Source organism: Etheostoma cragini, chromosome 20, assembly GCF_013103735.1.
Source record: "Etheostoma cragini isolate CJK2018 chromosome 20, CSU_Ecrag_1.0, whole genome shotgun sequence".
Taxonomy (NCBI): Eukaryota; Metazoa; Chordata; class Actinopteri; order Perciformes; family Percidae; genus Etheostoma; species Etheostoma cragini.
Window position 1 is genome coordinate 11,881,010 of NC_048426.1, and position 15,188 is coordinate 11,896,197.

At 39.6% G+C, this 15,188-nt stretch overlaps 1 protein-coding gene across 1 annotated transcript in view; it reads right to left on the reverse strand.

Moving 5' to 3' along the window:
• LOC117935625 overlaps positions 1 to 14,308 on the reverse strand; it is a 50,825-nt gene extending 36,517 nt beyond the window's left edge. The window contains exons 1-2 of the mRNA XM_034857942.1: positions 12,370 to 14,308; positions 7,184 to 7,215 (exon numbers count right to left, since the gene is read on the reverse strand). Of these exons, the coding sequence (XP_034713833.1) occupies positions 7,184 to 7,215; positions 12,370 to 14,115 (1,778 nt within the window). The 5' untranslated portion in view covers positions 14,116 to 14,308. The remainder of the gene's footprint in view (positions 1 to 7,183; positions 7,216 to 12,369) is intronic.
• Between the last annotated feature and the right edge of the window lie 880 nt (positions 14,309 to 15,188).

Here is a 15,188-nt window from a genome sequence, read left to right on the forward strand (position 1 = left end):
TACAATCTTCTTGGGCAGTGCTGCTCCTCCACAGCGCTGTGGCAAGTCCACACAACATTCTGGGATTTGGAAAAAAACAGCTTCATTGGCATTTCTTTTTTTTATGATTATTTTTTGTGTAATTTTAGGCCTTTATTTTCGATAGGACAGATGAAGACATGAAAGTGAAGAGAGAGGGGGACTGACATGCAAGGGCTGCAGGTCAAAGTTGAACCCGCAGCTGCTGCAAGAAGGCCTCTTTATGTGGTTGCCTGCTCTACTGAGCTAACCCGAGCCATTCATTGGTGTTTTTTTAAACCAATCACAATCTTCCTGGGTGAGCAGAGCCACAGTGTCGCTGCAAAATCGACTTGCTAAGGAAGGAACAAGTTTTGATGGAACATGTACGTTCAAAAGTTGTTTTAGTCATGCAACAGAAAACTCAGATTGGACAGATAGTCTAGTTGGCTGTCTGGATTTACACTGCAGAGATCTGAGGAGCAGCAACCTAATCCTCAAAAATCGATTTTTAAGTTTAAAATTACAACACATAGAAAGTGGAAGGTAACAGACATCCAAAAACAGACATCCAAAAAAAGTGAAATCCGATCGGATATTCCCGTACAACAAGAGCAATGCCAAAAGTGGCAATACACTACTCATTGAGTGAATATTAAAAGAACTACAATCAATATTAATAAATAGTATGGTGTAGTCTTGTTAAAAATGCCCTCAGATAATTAAAGATGCCAGATTCTGCATTACATTAGTATGCAGTGACTTGACTTCATCAGAAAGCTTCACAGAGATTTAGGGTGAAAATTATGACAATTTTTAAGACAGAGTAAACAAGGGCTAAACAACAGGTTTTATAATCAACAACATTGATTTGGAAACAATTAATTAAAAAAAAATTGACTGTATGTACTTCTGCAGATTCTACATGTCAGTGTCAATTTAATAGTCAAGGGAAGTAGCCTGGGGAAACAATAAGATGTAATATGTGGCTCTGGAAGGAGTTTTGAAAGGTCTGAAGCATTTGAAGACAAACTAAACTAAATTTGAAGTTACAAACTAACACGGTGGTTTCCTAAGGGATGGTATAAGAAAAGCATCTACGGTTGCATTATAGGAAGTCTGGGATCCATGACCCAGAGAACTCAAAGTCAGATTTTCTTATCTTCTTCTCGCAAGTTACATAACTTTATAAACCTGAAATCTATTCTTACCAACTTTCTGGCAGTAAATTGGTTTCTGAAACAGGGAAATCAACTTTCCTTTTAAGGATAATGTATTGAGAAAAACAGGAGGTTACCAGTAGTTTAAGCAGGTTTCTTTTAGGTTTTCTATGGCTCCATGTTAACAATTGGGGTGGCTTGTGGCCCGGAGGTTAAATGGTTGCCCAAAAACCACAAGGTTGGTGGATCAATCAGGTCATCTGGCCACACGTCAAAGTGTCCCGGAGCAAGACACTGAACCCAAGTTGCTCCCTGGACGCTGTATGTGTAGTTGTCCACTGCTCCTAATACCTTGGATGGGTTGAATGCAGTAATAGAATCCCACTACATTGTGCTACATGTAACGATTAAGAATAATGTTTGATTAATCAAAGGGGTCTTTCTAAAGCTCTTCCCAGTTTGATGTCTCTTTAAGGCAACCTTTAAGACCTGACAAAGAATGGGTTTCACTGTACATACAGTCAGCACAAAGCCTTGGGTTAAAACACCAATTTTATCTTTTTTTCTGTGCTGCTAAAAATTAAACCCTTGGACAAATTAATAGACTTCAGATACATCAGGTCAATTGACGTTCAATTCACCTATAAATCCAAAGATGTTACCTTCTCATCTAGAAAAACAAATCCAATCCTCATGAAATGGAATTACTTTTTTAGCCCAGGGCACATTTGTGAGATCTCTTAAAATATATGTGTATTATTACAATTTTTTTTCTTTCTTTATTATTGTTCCTGCCTGGGTAGTAAAAACTATGGTGAGTTTTTGTATTTATGTTCTGTACCTGTATGTTTTAACAAAATGTGTTCTCTTTTTCTTTCAGTGTTTTCTGACAAGCATAAGCAGACACTATTATGGCTCCATAGCTACACAGCAGAAGCAATTCATTGTGGTCTTAACCCCTTCATAACCTTTCAAAACGTTCAAACAACAGACAGACAAAAAGAGAGAGAAATGAAAGAGACGGTGTCCCAAAAAGAGAATTCAAGATGTACAGTATGCTGTGTGTTGTGGTTATGACCAAATACCTGTACTGTACTATTCAATTTTCCTGTCTGGGATCAATAAAATGTATCTTATTTTTTAGCTTTATATAAAATGTATGGTATTTTAAATCTGCAGTAACACAATGACACATTAGCGTCCTGTAAGCTAATAGGGCAAACTTGGTAGCAAACAGTTATCACGCATTCAGCAGACATGAAGTAAACATCAATGAAGTTGCGTTTCTGGCCGCTTAATAAATGCAAGTCCAACACTGATCTTACAACTCCTGCGGGAAATATCTGTCTCTTTAGCTGCTAAATGCTCCACTATGTTAACCACCTAGTTGGCATCTCTGTCTGTCTGTCGTTTGGTTTTGGTCCTTTTTTCTGAAAATTGCTGGTTTCTGCAGCTAAAACCAATGCTGACCATGACAGCGCTAAGACCAAAACAGTAAAACCAGAAATGAGCTGAAAGACTCTAAAAGCTCTATAGAGCTTTGGGAAACTGTAGTCTGGTGTCCCTACAAGTGACTCCTTTCTTTTCCCTTTTGTTGTGATTGACAGTTAATATAAAACTATTGATCAGTTAAAGAAGATGCAGTGTTTGTTGACATGCTGGTGTCCACGAACATTTAAATTTACAATTTTTGCGACTGCAAAACAGCAAATTAAAGATGCAATATGTAATACTGACAGCTAGTGTTTAAAATAGTTACAAAACACTGTAGAGAGTTTTCCCCCACGCGCCGTCCTCCCCAAGTTCCTGTTGGTAAACTGCTAAAAATTCCACAACCTAGCTGTCCTTTTCACACTTTGCACACTTTATTGGCTTAGAATTACGACAACAATTGCTGAACACACTGCTAATTTACAGTCCTATCTTACATATTTACAGCCCCCCTCTCTTGGCTTGTAACTATTCGGCGACAGGCGTGGCCCGCTTGCCTGGTCCTATGGTATTGTTAGGAGTTAGCAGGGTTAGCCAGGACCAGTCCGGATCCCTTTACTGGCTGTGTCTCAATTGTTTTTGCGAGTATGTAAACAACTCATCAATCAATGTTGAAATGATAGAAAATGCTCGTCCCTAGTAGTAGTGATAAATTAACCTAAAGCTAATGCTTACCTGTTCAGGGAGGACATTAGCCTCTGCGTCCATTTGGGCTCCAAACTGTCTCAATATTTCAAATACATCTCCAATATTTACGGGTTTGTTATGTCTCTGGTCACGCAACTGTTAGAAACATGGCGTTTTTTTTAGGTTGGGTAGAATTTATCTCCATTGATCCCATTCATTTTTTTGCTGCCTTTATGTCTGTTCTTACATTACAACATTTCATAAGGAGAAAGTACTGCCATTAGCATTGTTGTCAGAGAAGACAGTCTTTGTACTTAGCATGTTTCCTTAATATCTGGATGTGCATTGGGGTCATTGTTGGATTTATTACAGTTAATATATTACATATTGGACCTTTAACATACAGCTCACACTGCAATCAAACCCTTACAAAAAAACTATTTGATATCCAAACGTTCACTGAACTAAACTTCGGAATCTGAATTCAGCTCAGCACTACGGAGCACAAAGAGGGACATGACGGCCGAGGATCGCCTTTGAAGAAAGGAGCCTGTGCTTTTTACCTTAGGGGCTTTTTCTTTTTATCATCACAGCCCAGATTGAACATCAGGAAATCAACCATGCATTGGACTGCATGAGGCAACCAGGGTTTGGGGAGTTTTGTGTGCATGTTGGCTGAACATACAGCAGCAAGCACAGCCCTCCAGTGTGCAATGAAGTATTAATTGAGGTCTAATGGGTGCATTAGGTGCACAGTTTGTTCAACATGTAGCTTATAAAGGTGGTATGTGTTTGTTTGACAAAAAGCTTTGTTTTCTGGTGAAACGGCTTGCTTTTTTTTGCAGCCTGACGCATAATACAAGCCAGAAAACAAATTATCGTTCATATAACAGGAGCAGTGTAATGCATTAATGAGCTGGGAAAAAAAGGACTATCAGGGCTAAAACGTCCGCCATGTGTTGAAGAGCTCTGTCCTTATCTATTTTATATGTGATATTAAAATGCCACACATCCTACTCTTTGGACATATAGTACATATACAGTACTTTGTGTTTATAAGACACTTAAGGTCTACTGTATAGTATGGGCGCTCCAAAGGCTTAGGTTGCTCAGCTGACCCTGTCCTGTTGGCTTTGACAGAGTCTTATAAATGCTTTATGGCAGACAGGCTTATCCCCAATAGTCCAGGGAGTGATGGGGGTGGTGAGGTGAGAAGTCAAAGAAAAGAGTCTGAATTGGAAAATACAGAATCTGAACATGCACACACACAAAGACAAAGCTAACACCTTGGGTACGCTCCAAGGCAGATCCCTCATCAGCCACTTTCAGATGCAACAGTACAGTCACAATCACAAATGAATCCCGCATAAACCTTTGATCTCATTGTCTTGAAAATAATTAGACAGGAGAAAGAGAGAGCGGGGAGGTGGTAAACTGCTCGGGGCTAACCTGAAGGGCGCCTTGGTATGGCATCTGCTTTGGAAGCTATGTGCCTAGCTTATGGAAAATACGAGAGAGATGAACAAACAATGGCTCCAGGCATATTCGTTAAAGTCTGAATGAAGCCCAGTGGGTAGTAATGTCTCCCAGCAGCTGGTGCAGGAGGCAGAATAGATAATGGGTAGATACAGCTGATGAAGGTAAGCTGCAACATTTGTAGAGACTTAATTAAAATTCAAGTGAAAATACTACACATTCTTTTTAATGTCACAAAATAACTACAAAATTAAATGTTACATCTCTTAAAGTTACATTTCTTAGAATTAAACTTTCTGTGAGAAAGGAAAAATTAATCTCAACATCCTAATTGTCAAATACTTCAATGAGTTTCCAATAGGTCCAAGGGTAGTGGAAGTTTCCTTGTGTACATACGGTCATAGCTGCTAAATTTAGTTTTGGATAAACTATTAGGCATTAACATTTTAGCCTATAATTTCAGTTTGACACTGACATTTGTATTATACTTTTGTGGAAAGTTCAGCATTTCCATTGTCTGACTAGCACAAGTCTTGGCAAATGACCTCATAAAGAGGCCATTAATAATCTAAAAATAACAGAATGATTGGAACTGCAGTACCCACACAGATCTTAGAAGCAGAAAATTAGCAGAAGATGGAAAATATGAATTTCAATTATCTACATTAAGTCTACAACCAAAATTTTGCAAATGTCATAAAAATTGACTTTTATGAAGCTAAGATTCTCTTTATGTACTCTTCTTCTTCTTCTTCTTCTTCTTTGTTTTATGTGAAGACAGTGACTTTGCACTGTTTTGTCATTCCCGATGACCTCAATTTGGTTTGCTTCCTCTAATTCAGTTTACAAGTAAAGAACAAAAACAGCCTTTGGTGAAAAGCTTTGTTTTATTATCTATAAAAAGAATCACTTCAGAAAACTGAGGAGGAGCAGTGCATGGTCTGCTGCTGGGGTTTGGTTGAGCGGATGAATTGTTTGACAGCCTTTGACACAACATTTTTTTGCAATTTTTGGTTGTATCACCAGAAAACCTCTCTCTTTTATGAATTTTGATTGAAATTATTCAAAATTGACTTGACAGGTTGAATAATTGTATTTGGAAACTAGGATTAGCTCTCATGCCATGTATAGTACTAAATCAAAGCTTAAGATAATAACATAATGTAAAAAAACAACACTGTAGTTCCCAAAGAGTTGGCACTTAATGTTCACTTCTTCTTTTATTTTCCTCCAAATTAATTAGAGCTCTTCCCATTGCACTTGAAATTTGAAACTCACTTAAAAGACCAAAGTTTCCCTCTGGACAGCCCCTTATCTGAGGTGCTGTTTGCTTTAACTATGGAACAGGAAGCAGGGATCATCTGCAAAAATCAATGTTTCCTCACTTGCTGGAGGTGAGAGCATTACTTCTCGATGTTATGATCATGTTATGCTGACACTTAAAGGCAGATTGTGGAAGAAAGCTTCATGATTCACTCCCTGAAATATAAAGTAATCAACTCATCAACACTATGGATTTACTTTTCTCTTTCTCTTGATCTCTCTTAATCTATACAAGGTGAGGAGTTTAGTTTAATGAGAACAACTTTTTCTCTCATGATGCACATGTTCAGCCATAATTACTGCTCTGTGGTATTATCTTGCCCAGTGAATGAGTATGAGAGTTAATTGAGGGCTATGAAAACATGTGCCGCCTCATTGTTCTCACGCCAATAAAATCCAAATGACAGCCTAATCGACTGAAAAACAACGCAGATTTTACTTCATAACAAAACCCAACAGTGTACAGCTGCCTCACTTCTTCTGCTGCAGAGATTACAGTGACAACTAGCTTTACTCAAACACGCTGCACAACGTATATTGATATTATTCAAACAAACTGTATTGTTGAATGCACAGCCGTCTACCCAACCCTTTTGTGGAAGCACTCATGCTATGCAACACATGGACAGAACAACACAACAGCTACTCACAACAATCGTTATCTTCATAAGTGTTGCAGAGCAACTACACACACTTGTCTCCAAGCAGCTAATAAAACCAGGCATGCACTTCTCGTCTTTCTTGCCTTACCGTTTATGTGCTTTTCGCTTCATTTTCAGCAGATAAGACCACAACATTCATTAGCCTGTGCATCCCTTCAGAGCATGCATTTAGAAAAAGCCTCCTCCCATTGTGACTGGAGACAGGCTGGTAGGCAGAGAGAGAGAGAGAGAGAGAGAGAGAGAGAGAGAGAGAGCGAGAGAGAGAGAGAGAGAGTGCGTGTGTCAGAGGGAGTTGAGCATTGAATGGAGCAGGAGGTGAATGGGAAGAGGAGGGGTTATTGGACTGAAGGAGAGAAGAAGAGGGAGAGAGAAGAAAAGGGAGAGAGAGAGGTATCTGGTGCTGGTGTCACTGCGGGAAGAGAGAAGGTAAAAGTGAAAGTGGCTAACCTCGTGTCATGCTGCATCTCTCCATCAGATTCCTGGTAGGAAGAGAACAAGAGAGGGTAAAATGATTAGATTTATTTATCAAGCAGATTTATCTGGCACCGCTGCTGCCACTGCATGCTGTGAAGCACCTCTTATCTTGTGTTTTAACGAGCTCTCAGAGCGGCTACGTCTCGGCAAACAAATACATCCATTATTTTCTCACATACCAATATTGAGAGCTTTAAGTAACAAATGGAGGAGGGATAATAACAGCAAGGAATGACAGATTAAAATGCAAAAGAAAAATGTAGATATAAAAAGAAAGGGCCTGAGGGTCAGAGGCAAACTTACTGTAAGAAAAACACAAAAGATGAATGATAGAAAATGAATATTTCTAAGAGGAAAAATAAGAAGGTCAACAAACCTGAATGTATGAAACTCAATTTCAAATAATAGATTTGAGGAAATACACTTCTTGGCCTTCTTTCTTAGAGTTAGAGTAGAAGATACCACTTTCGTGTTTTTACATTGAAAATGATGCTACCAACAGCAGCCTGTTAGCTTAGCGTTGCATAAACTTTGGAAATGGGGAAACAGCTAGGCTGGCTCGGTCCAAAGATAAAAAAAATCTAGTCTACCGCCATCTTTAAACCGCAGCAATTAAAACACCATATATAAGTTTGCCAAAACCAACAAACAGTGGCCATTTCCCTGTTTCTACCTAAACACCAAGCTAAGCTTCTGGCTTCAGATTTATTGCACAGCCATGGCAGTGGTATCAATCTTCTCATCTAAAATGAAAGAAAAGAAAACAAATAACACGTACAAAGATGGAGGTGACACCCCATCCACTAAGTAATTCTCCATCATGTCTTCATACGTGTATCATTGCATAGATATGATTGTGAGAACAGCTTCTTGTTTGCACACATTCTTTTTGGTACACATGAATAATGCATGACATGGATTTCATAAGAGCATTTACCATTTACATTTTCATTGGTGCAGAACCAATTACTCAATGCATCCAGAGGACCAGAGTTGACACAGCAGAGCATATCTGTACAGCCAAGGTCCAAAAATAATAATCTACTGTAACAGTTTAGTGATGGAACCCTACACTCATGATCATAAACTTTATAGAGCATAGAAAGTCAGATACTGTTGTGTGTGTTCAGGTTAGAGAGATAGTGTGTGTGTATATGTGTGTGTGTGTGTGTGTGTGTGTGTGTGTGTGTGTGTGTGTGTGTGTGTGTGTGTGTGTGTGTGTGTGCTGGTGCTTTTGTGTGCCAAGTTGCGTGCAGTTTCAGTCTGCCTAAATATTTATTAGGGGATTCAATGAGCTACACTGAATGTCACAGGTAGACACAGCTTCAGCATGAGAGTGGAGTGTGCGTGTGTGAGCATGTGAACGCTGTGCTTCATGAGGTTGTGCAATCTGTGTTGTGTGGGTGCTACAAACAGTGTGAGTGATACAGCAGGATGACTCATACAGCTACTGAATCAGACAACGCTCAGTAATCCCCTCTGTCCATCCCTCCATCCCAGCATCCCTCTGTGTGGGGAGGGCAAGCCTAGAGAGAGAGGGAGGAGGAAGAGGAGTGGATTGGCATTCCTGAGAGGTAAAACTGAATGATAATCTGTAGCTGCAGCTACTGTGGATGTACATTTATTCAGTGAAAAAAATAAAATGTTATGCTAATTTATAGGTGCAATCTGTAAACTAAATGTTAAAAAGGGGTTTTCCCAAGCACCACAACAAACTGTTAAGGGTAAATGGATGTGATGTCATATTGTCAATTATGATCAGCTGGCAATCAGAAATCAAAATCAAATCATCGTTACAGAGCAACTTAACAACAGGTTTGTTTTTGCTGACCCTGAGTGGTTAAACTTGTTCACCTTACTGTAGTGATGTAGAAGTGTACTCCAGGGTATCAGTACACCATGACGTCACTATTAGGTGTGGCCAAAGGTGCAACAGAGCAATTTAGCAATACCCATTCAATGTACTAGCATTCTGCAATATATTCAGTACAATGTAGTTATCAAAAACACATGCCCATGCACACGTTTTCACCAGAAACAATGCCTACATTTAGCCAAGTAATGCAGAAGACAACAGCTGGAAACAGAAAACAACATTCATTCATAAACTTAGTAATATTGTCAATACCAATAATGCAATGAATCCTCTAAGATCTGTCCTTTTTTGGTTGCAGTATAGTAAATAGTATACAGCCTATATTATAGTTTGGTTTTCTTCTACAAGCATCCCTAATTCAAACAAGACTCAAATTAAAAAAATTGCATTAGCTGAGTTTAAGCCAGCTGAGCATCCACATACAAATAAGATGACATGTTATCTGCTTTTATGTTGATATGGCAAACTTGTTAGCAACGTTGCATATTGCATACATCCAGTAGATACGGATGACAATCAGCAGTCATTATATTTTTAGTTTGATTATACCAGCCTTGGGATTATACATTTAAGACAAACTTAACAATATAGATGTAAATAATACGTCACAAAAAATTATGCTCAATTTTAATTTCATCACATGAAATGTTTGTCTTTTAAAAGCTGGTAACAACTAAGGGAATTGCTGTGCACTGAAATTTTGTCATTTTATTATGCTTTAGTATGTGTATACTATACAATGTAACACATGCAACATATTACAGAGAAAACATGTTTTCAACCTTGCTTGTACACACACTAAGTGCAGAGGAGCGTCCTAGTTTCCCTCCTTGTCCATTTAAGTCACTATCTGTGTGAAAAGCTGCCATACAGCAGTTTTCTCTTGAAGCCAAATGTATTCCTTTCAATGCGTACACCCACTCATCAGCTGAACAGTTGCTAGGGAGCGGCCATCCAGTAAATGAATTCAAATCAGAAAGCTACGTCCCAAACATCTTCCTGCTTCCTCACTGCTGGACATTGGACAAGGTCCCCATTTAGCAGAATGAGAGTGCAACCTATGCAGCAGGGTGTGACAGGCCATAGAAACAAGTGGCATTTCTAAGCCTGAGGCTCAAAAGCACAAAACGAAATATAGAAAAATGTTTAAATTATTAATGTATTAGCTACTTTCACACAGGCAGGGAAGCATGATAGTGAAATGTGTTTGAAACCCAAGGCATCTTTCCCTCTTTTACTCTGGGCTCTGAGTAAATAAGCAGTAAATAAGGGTGGATGTATTTTTAATAACACATGCCAAAGGGACCAATACTTTCTCTTTGCTATCTCTTGGATGTTTTGAGGGCAGAGAGATGCTAATGCATTTAATTCTGAAGTAATATAGACCTTCACCATAGCACTCCTTGAGAACATCATGGCTATGAAACTGCACATCAAGTGAGAAAAGATGAATTCCAACCTCATGTCATGCTTTCATTTCATTTTCCGTGTCTGTGTTTGAAAAGAAAGAGTGAGGATATGTTCTGTTCACATGCACTACATACCTGTGCATGTACAGCACAAAATAATTTGCATTCCCCATTCACGATAAGTTAATGAGTAATCCTGTGAGCAAATTATATTTTGTATGGCAAGTGAGTGGTATGTCAAACACAATTAAGCAAAACATCAAACAAATGATTCACATCTAATAAGTCTTGACGAGTACTATTTTGCTAACAAGGGGGAATATGATGCAATGCAAAATATATCAAAGCCTTAAATAAAGACTGAGAGAAATCATCAGAGTCTTGTGCAGTCTTATTCATTTGGCATCTCTTGTCCAATAATAATGAAGACACACAACACACAGAGTCTTATGTTCCTCTGTTGTATGTATGTATTTACTGTATTATATATACTATATATATACACACACAGTATATTTCTTTCTATCATTACAGTGATTATTCGAACAATAACAAATAATAAAATAACTGTGGATGATGTAATGGCTGCATATGATCTTCATCATCTCATATTAATATATTTATGTGTTGAAGATTTAAAGCATACAAATGATCAAATGTTGATTTAGACCGCTTCTAATCTTGATAAGAACTAAACTAATTTACACTAAGTTAATTGTAGTAATATCTTGTGACTTCTCCCAGTAAAAGCTTATCCGCATAGGCAAATACTTGTGTCTTTGACGGCATCTGTGTTTACTTAGAGTATACTCACTATGTTCCACTATATATAATTTAATACATTCTTGGTTAACGTAACAAGACTGGTGCTGGTTCACAGGGTTAAAGAAGCATGTTTCCGACTTTATGTTCTTGGCCACAAACTCCCTCCATCAGGCTAAAAGCGGAGGCTGGCAGCTTAATGTGTATCAATAAGAGCTTGTAGTAGATAGTAGTTTACACCCTTCCATTGCCAACTGAAGTGTTAGAAGAAAGCCATAAGGAAGCACAAACAGCTAGGCTAGTCCAACACTATCAAGTATTTACAGAAACTATTTTCTAACAAAGATATAGAAATTGTTGGCAGGGTGTTCTGCAACACAGTTTCCCTAGAAATTCTATTTATTTTGGACAATTCCACATCTCATGATATACATCCAATGCCAGTGTCTGGTGCCAATGCAGGGAGTAGTATGTCTTTCTATGTAGCAATAAAGGATGCAGAAATTAAAAGTTTGGAGGTCAGGCTGGTGGATAGGAATGTATAAAATGTTCCAATTTATGAGAACAGATTTTGACAGAAAAAAACAGGAGCAGACTTCAAACCATACTTCAGTTTGAATGTTACGACGTGTTCTGTAGGTGTTTTAGTCTACAGAGTGTATTGAGTGATTGGTTATGGGTGCCTAGATGCTCCAGAGGACAGATTGGAAATGCTGGATCTTATAGTAATTGATCCCTTGCATTAATATAGCTGCTTACAAACACATGCTGTTCTGCCATTGGGATGCAGGAGACTGGAATGTGTGCCCTTTCACAGACCTGTAACTATGATCTTCACCCAGCTTTCACCAAGTGTTTTAGTCGTAATATGCAGATATTTTAGGTGGAAAGAAACATGTTATCACTGAACATAATACAGTTTGGACGGCACAGTGGAACCAGGAAAGAAACATTGTCAAACCTTTCAATCTTAATTTACTATGAGCACCTTATAATAATTTCTATTCATTTCCTATTGTATTGGTGTGTCAACCAACATCTTAGAAGGAGAAATAGAAAGTATGTATTTTGTTAAATAGGTGAATCAACTCTTTAAATGTAGTAGTACTCACAGTGATATTAACAGGTCTGGGCAGTGAGGTAGATCTGTAGGACATTCTGGGAAAGCCTTCTGGCCAGCTGAAGACAGGGCAAGTGTTACTCCAATTACTGGAAGTTGATTGAGGAGGAGGAGGGTGCTCATGACTGGTAAATACCATGTTCTTTTCTTTCTCCCTCCCTCTTTCCATCCTTTTGTCTTTCTCCCAGAAAGGCCTCTCTCTTCCATTATCCTTTTCCTTCCTTTTCTCGATTCCTCTGTTACTATCCCAGGGGTTCTCTTTTTTCTTCTCCCTCTCCTTGCCTCTTTCCATCCCCGAGCTCCCATTTATCTTCCATGGAAACCTGTTTTCCCTCTCCTTTTCTCTTTTCATAACCTTCTCCTGTATTTTCTCATTTATCTCTTTCCCCAGGGTGTCATTAGCTGCCAGTTCATCAAGTCGTCTCACACTGTCAATGTCTGTCTCCAGATAAAGTCTCCCAGTGGAGGGCTGCAGTTGGATCTTTGTGCATAACTCCAGGTTGTGCTCTGGGTATGGGTGACTTTCCCCTTTCACTTTCCTTAACACATCCCCGGGCTCCAATATCTTACAACTGGGTAATGTCTTGCTCCACTGGTGGATGGGGCTGCCCTTTGAATCATACTCCTTGATGGTCTGTAGGTTTGAGCTGGCTTGGGTGTACCACAAGTTTGTAGCTGATGTAGACAGTGGTGGTAGGCTTGCTGGTATTGAATGCAGTGTGGTTGTTAGTAATCTGTGAGAAGGGTGTGATGGCGGCGGTGGTGGAGGAGATGGGTAGCAGTGTCGAAGGGTAGACTGTTGTTGAGGCTGACTGCCCTTAGATTTCAACACCCTGCAGGTTACCTCATTCAGAAACAGCGAGAACTTGCGCTTGTTGTTGGTCATCTCATCCTGCTGATGGGATGAGACGGCCGAATTCTTGCTAAGGCAAGACAAACCCACACTTTGGGTTCCCACGTCTTTCCTTAGCACTGTGCTTTCAGGTGCACAATCTCCTTTACTTTCAGTTTTAGCAGCAGGATGTGAGTAGATAAGATTTTGGTAGATGATTTCAGGCTCATCCATGGCAGCAGCAGATGCATAGTCAGTTGTGAAAGGCTTTTCACCTGATCCCTCATTGCTATCTTGTTTAACAGGAGTTCGTAGCAGGCAGGTGGCCCCTGAGCTCCAGCTATTAGTGTCCCAACTCCCATCATCATCACTGGAGCTTCCATTGCCGCTCGGTAGGCTGGGGCTGGTACTCCTCTCACTGGTGCTAGGGCTGGGGCTTGAGTTATCCACGCTTGCAAGTGACCTCCTCCTCAACCGAGAGATTGATCCCTTCAGGCTGGATAAAGAGCCCCAGAAGCTAGGCAGAGATCCTTGTACACGTGGTAATGATCCTTGGAGGCAAGGAACAGACCCCCGGAGGTTAGAATGGGAACCTTTGGGGTTTGTACTGGTAGAGCTGTTTAGACTGGAAAGAGAACTTTTGAGAAGTAAGGGAGAGGATTGGCGGCGTAGCGGTGGGTCTTCTTCTTGGTCACTGTAGGGTCCAGAAAAGACAGGGCAAGATGCAGTGGAAGAGCAGGAGCCACGCTCCTGCCGAGTTGCTGCTGTTCTGCCTCTTGGTTGGCGCCGCAGAGTAGCCATATTAATTGCTTTCTTTCCCTTACTTCGCACAGTCTTTGGTGATCCTTTCTGTACAGACTCGAGCCGGAGACCATCTTCTGAAATGGACACGCACAAGTGAACCATGTCAGGCTTAGTACAACAGATTTCCAATGGTTTTCTGTCCTCTGGCTTTGCCCAATTTCAATTCTCTGTCCTAGTTGTCCATGCCACCAGCAGGGCACCCAAGCTGTTGCAGTGTGACACACTTTTACTGCTTCAGCTCAGGACACAATGAGATCGCAAAGAGGTTAGAGTCTAATAGTCATTTGGATGTAAACCAACCTACTTTCATTACCATTCATAAACTGACACTGTCAATTCAATTTTTTCCTTTTTAAAACAGCATTATAGATTAACAGCTGCATCAGCAGTGCTTTGTCTGTGGGCATCATCTGTAATGAATTTGCGTATCGACAAGTATGGTGTTGGAAAGCAGCTGGATATCCAGGTCAGAGATATTGACAACAGCAACCACGTGACATCTGCTTTGTGGGCAACAGGCAAGTAAAGTGGCCACAGATTGATCAGTCACACATGCTACTTTAAGTGTTTTTTTTGTTGTGTTTATTATGCTATGGTGCAGAGATGAATTTACAAGAGTACATAAATTTACTTTAACTCGTCCCTCAAGACATACTTGATATCATTAATTTATAAATTGTCACTCCTAAGATCTATTTAATCTCTAGACAGAACATCTCTATACAGGTGATGAGGTGCAGAAGCAGCATCTGTTGCTCGGCTGAAAAGGAACCTCCCAGCAGATGATGTCCAGACACCTGGCAGAAACCTAATCTCTGAAGCTGAAAGAATATACAGATTGGTAGCACCTCAAAGTACTACAATTTTTTCTCTTAAAGATATTTCTACCTGAAGTCTTGCACAACATGGAGTTTGAGAGACTCCTATAACAACCAAAATAAAATGCAAATTTATCTTTTAAAATGGCACAACATAATTTGATATATCTTGTGCTGAGTCTAAAAGCTCGACCAAAAACATCTTTAGGAGGATTAACTTAACAATTTAGGAAGAGGATACTGTACTGGGTATACAAAAGAAAAGGACAGGAGAAAACCAAAGCCAACATGTGACCAGAATAGACAGATCCAATCAATCTGTGGCTTTTCTGCCCCTTGACATCCCAAATGTACCCA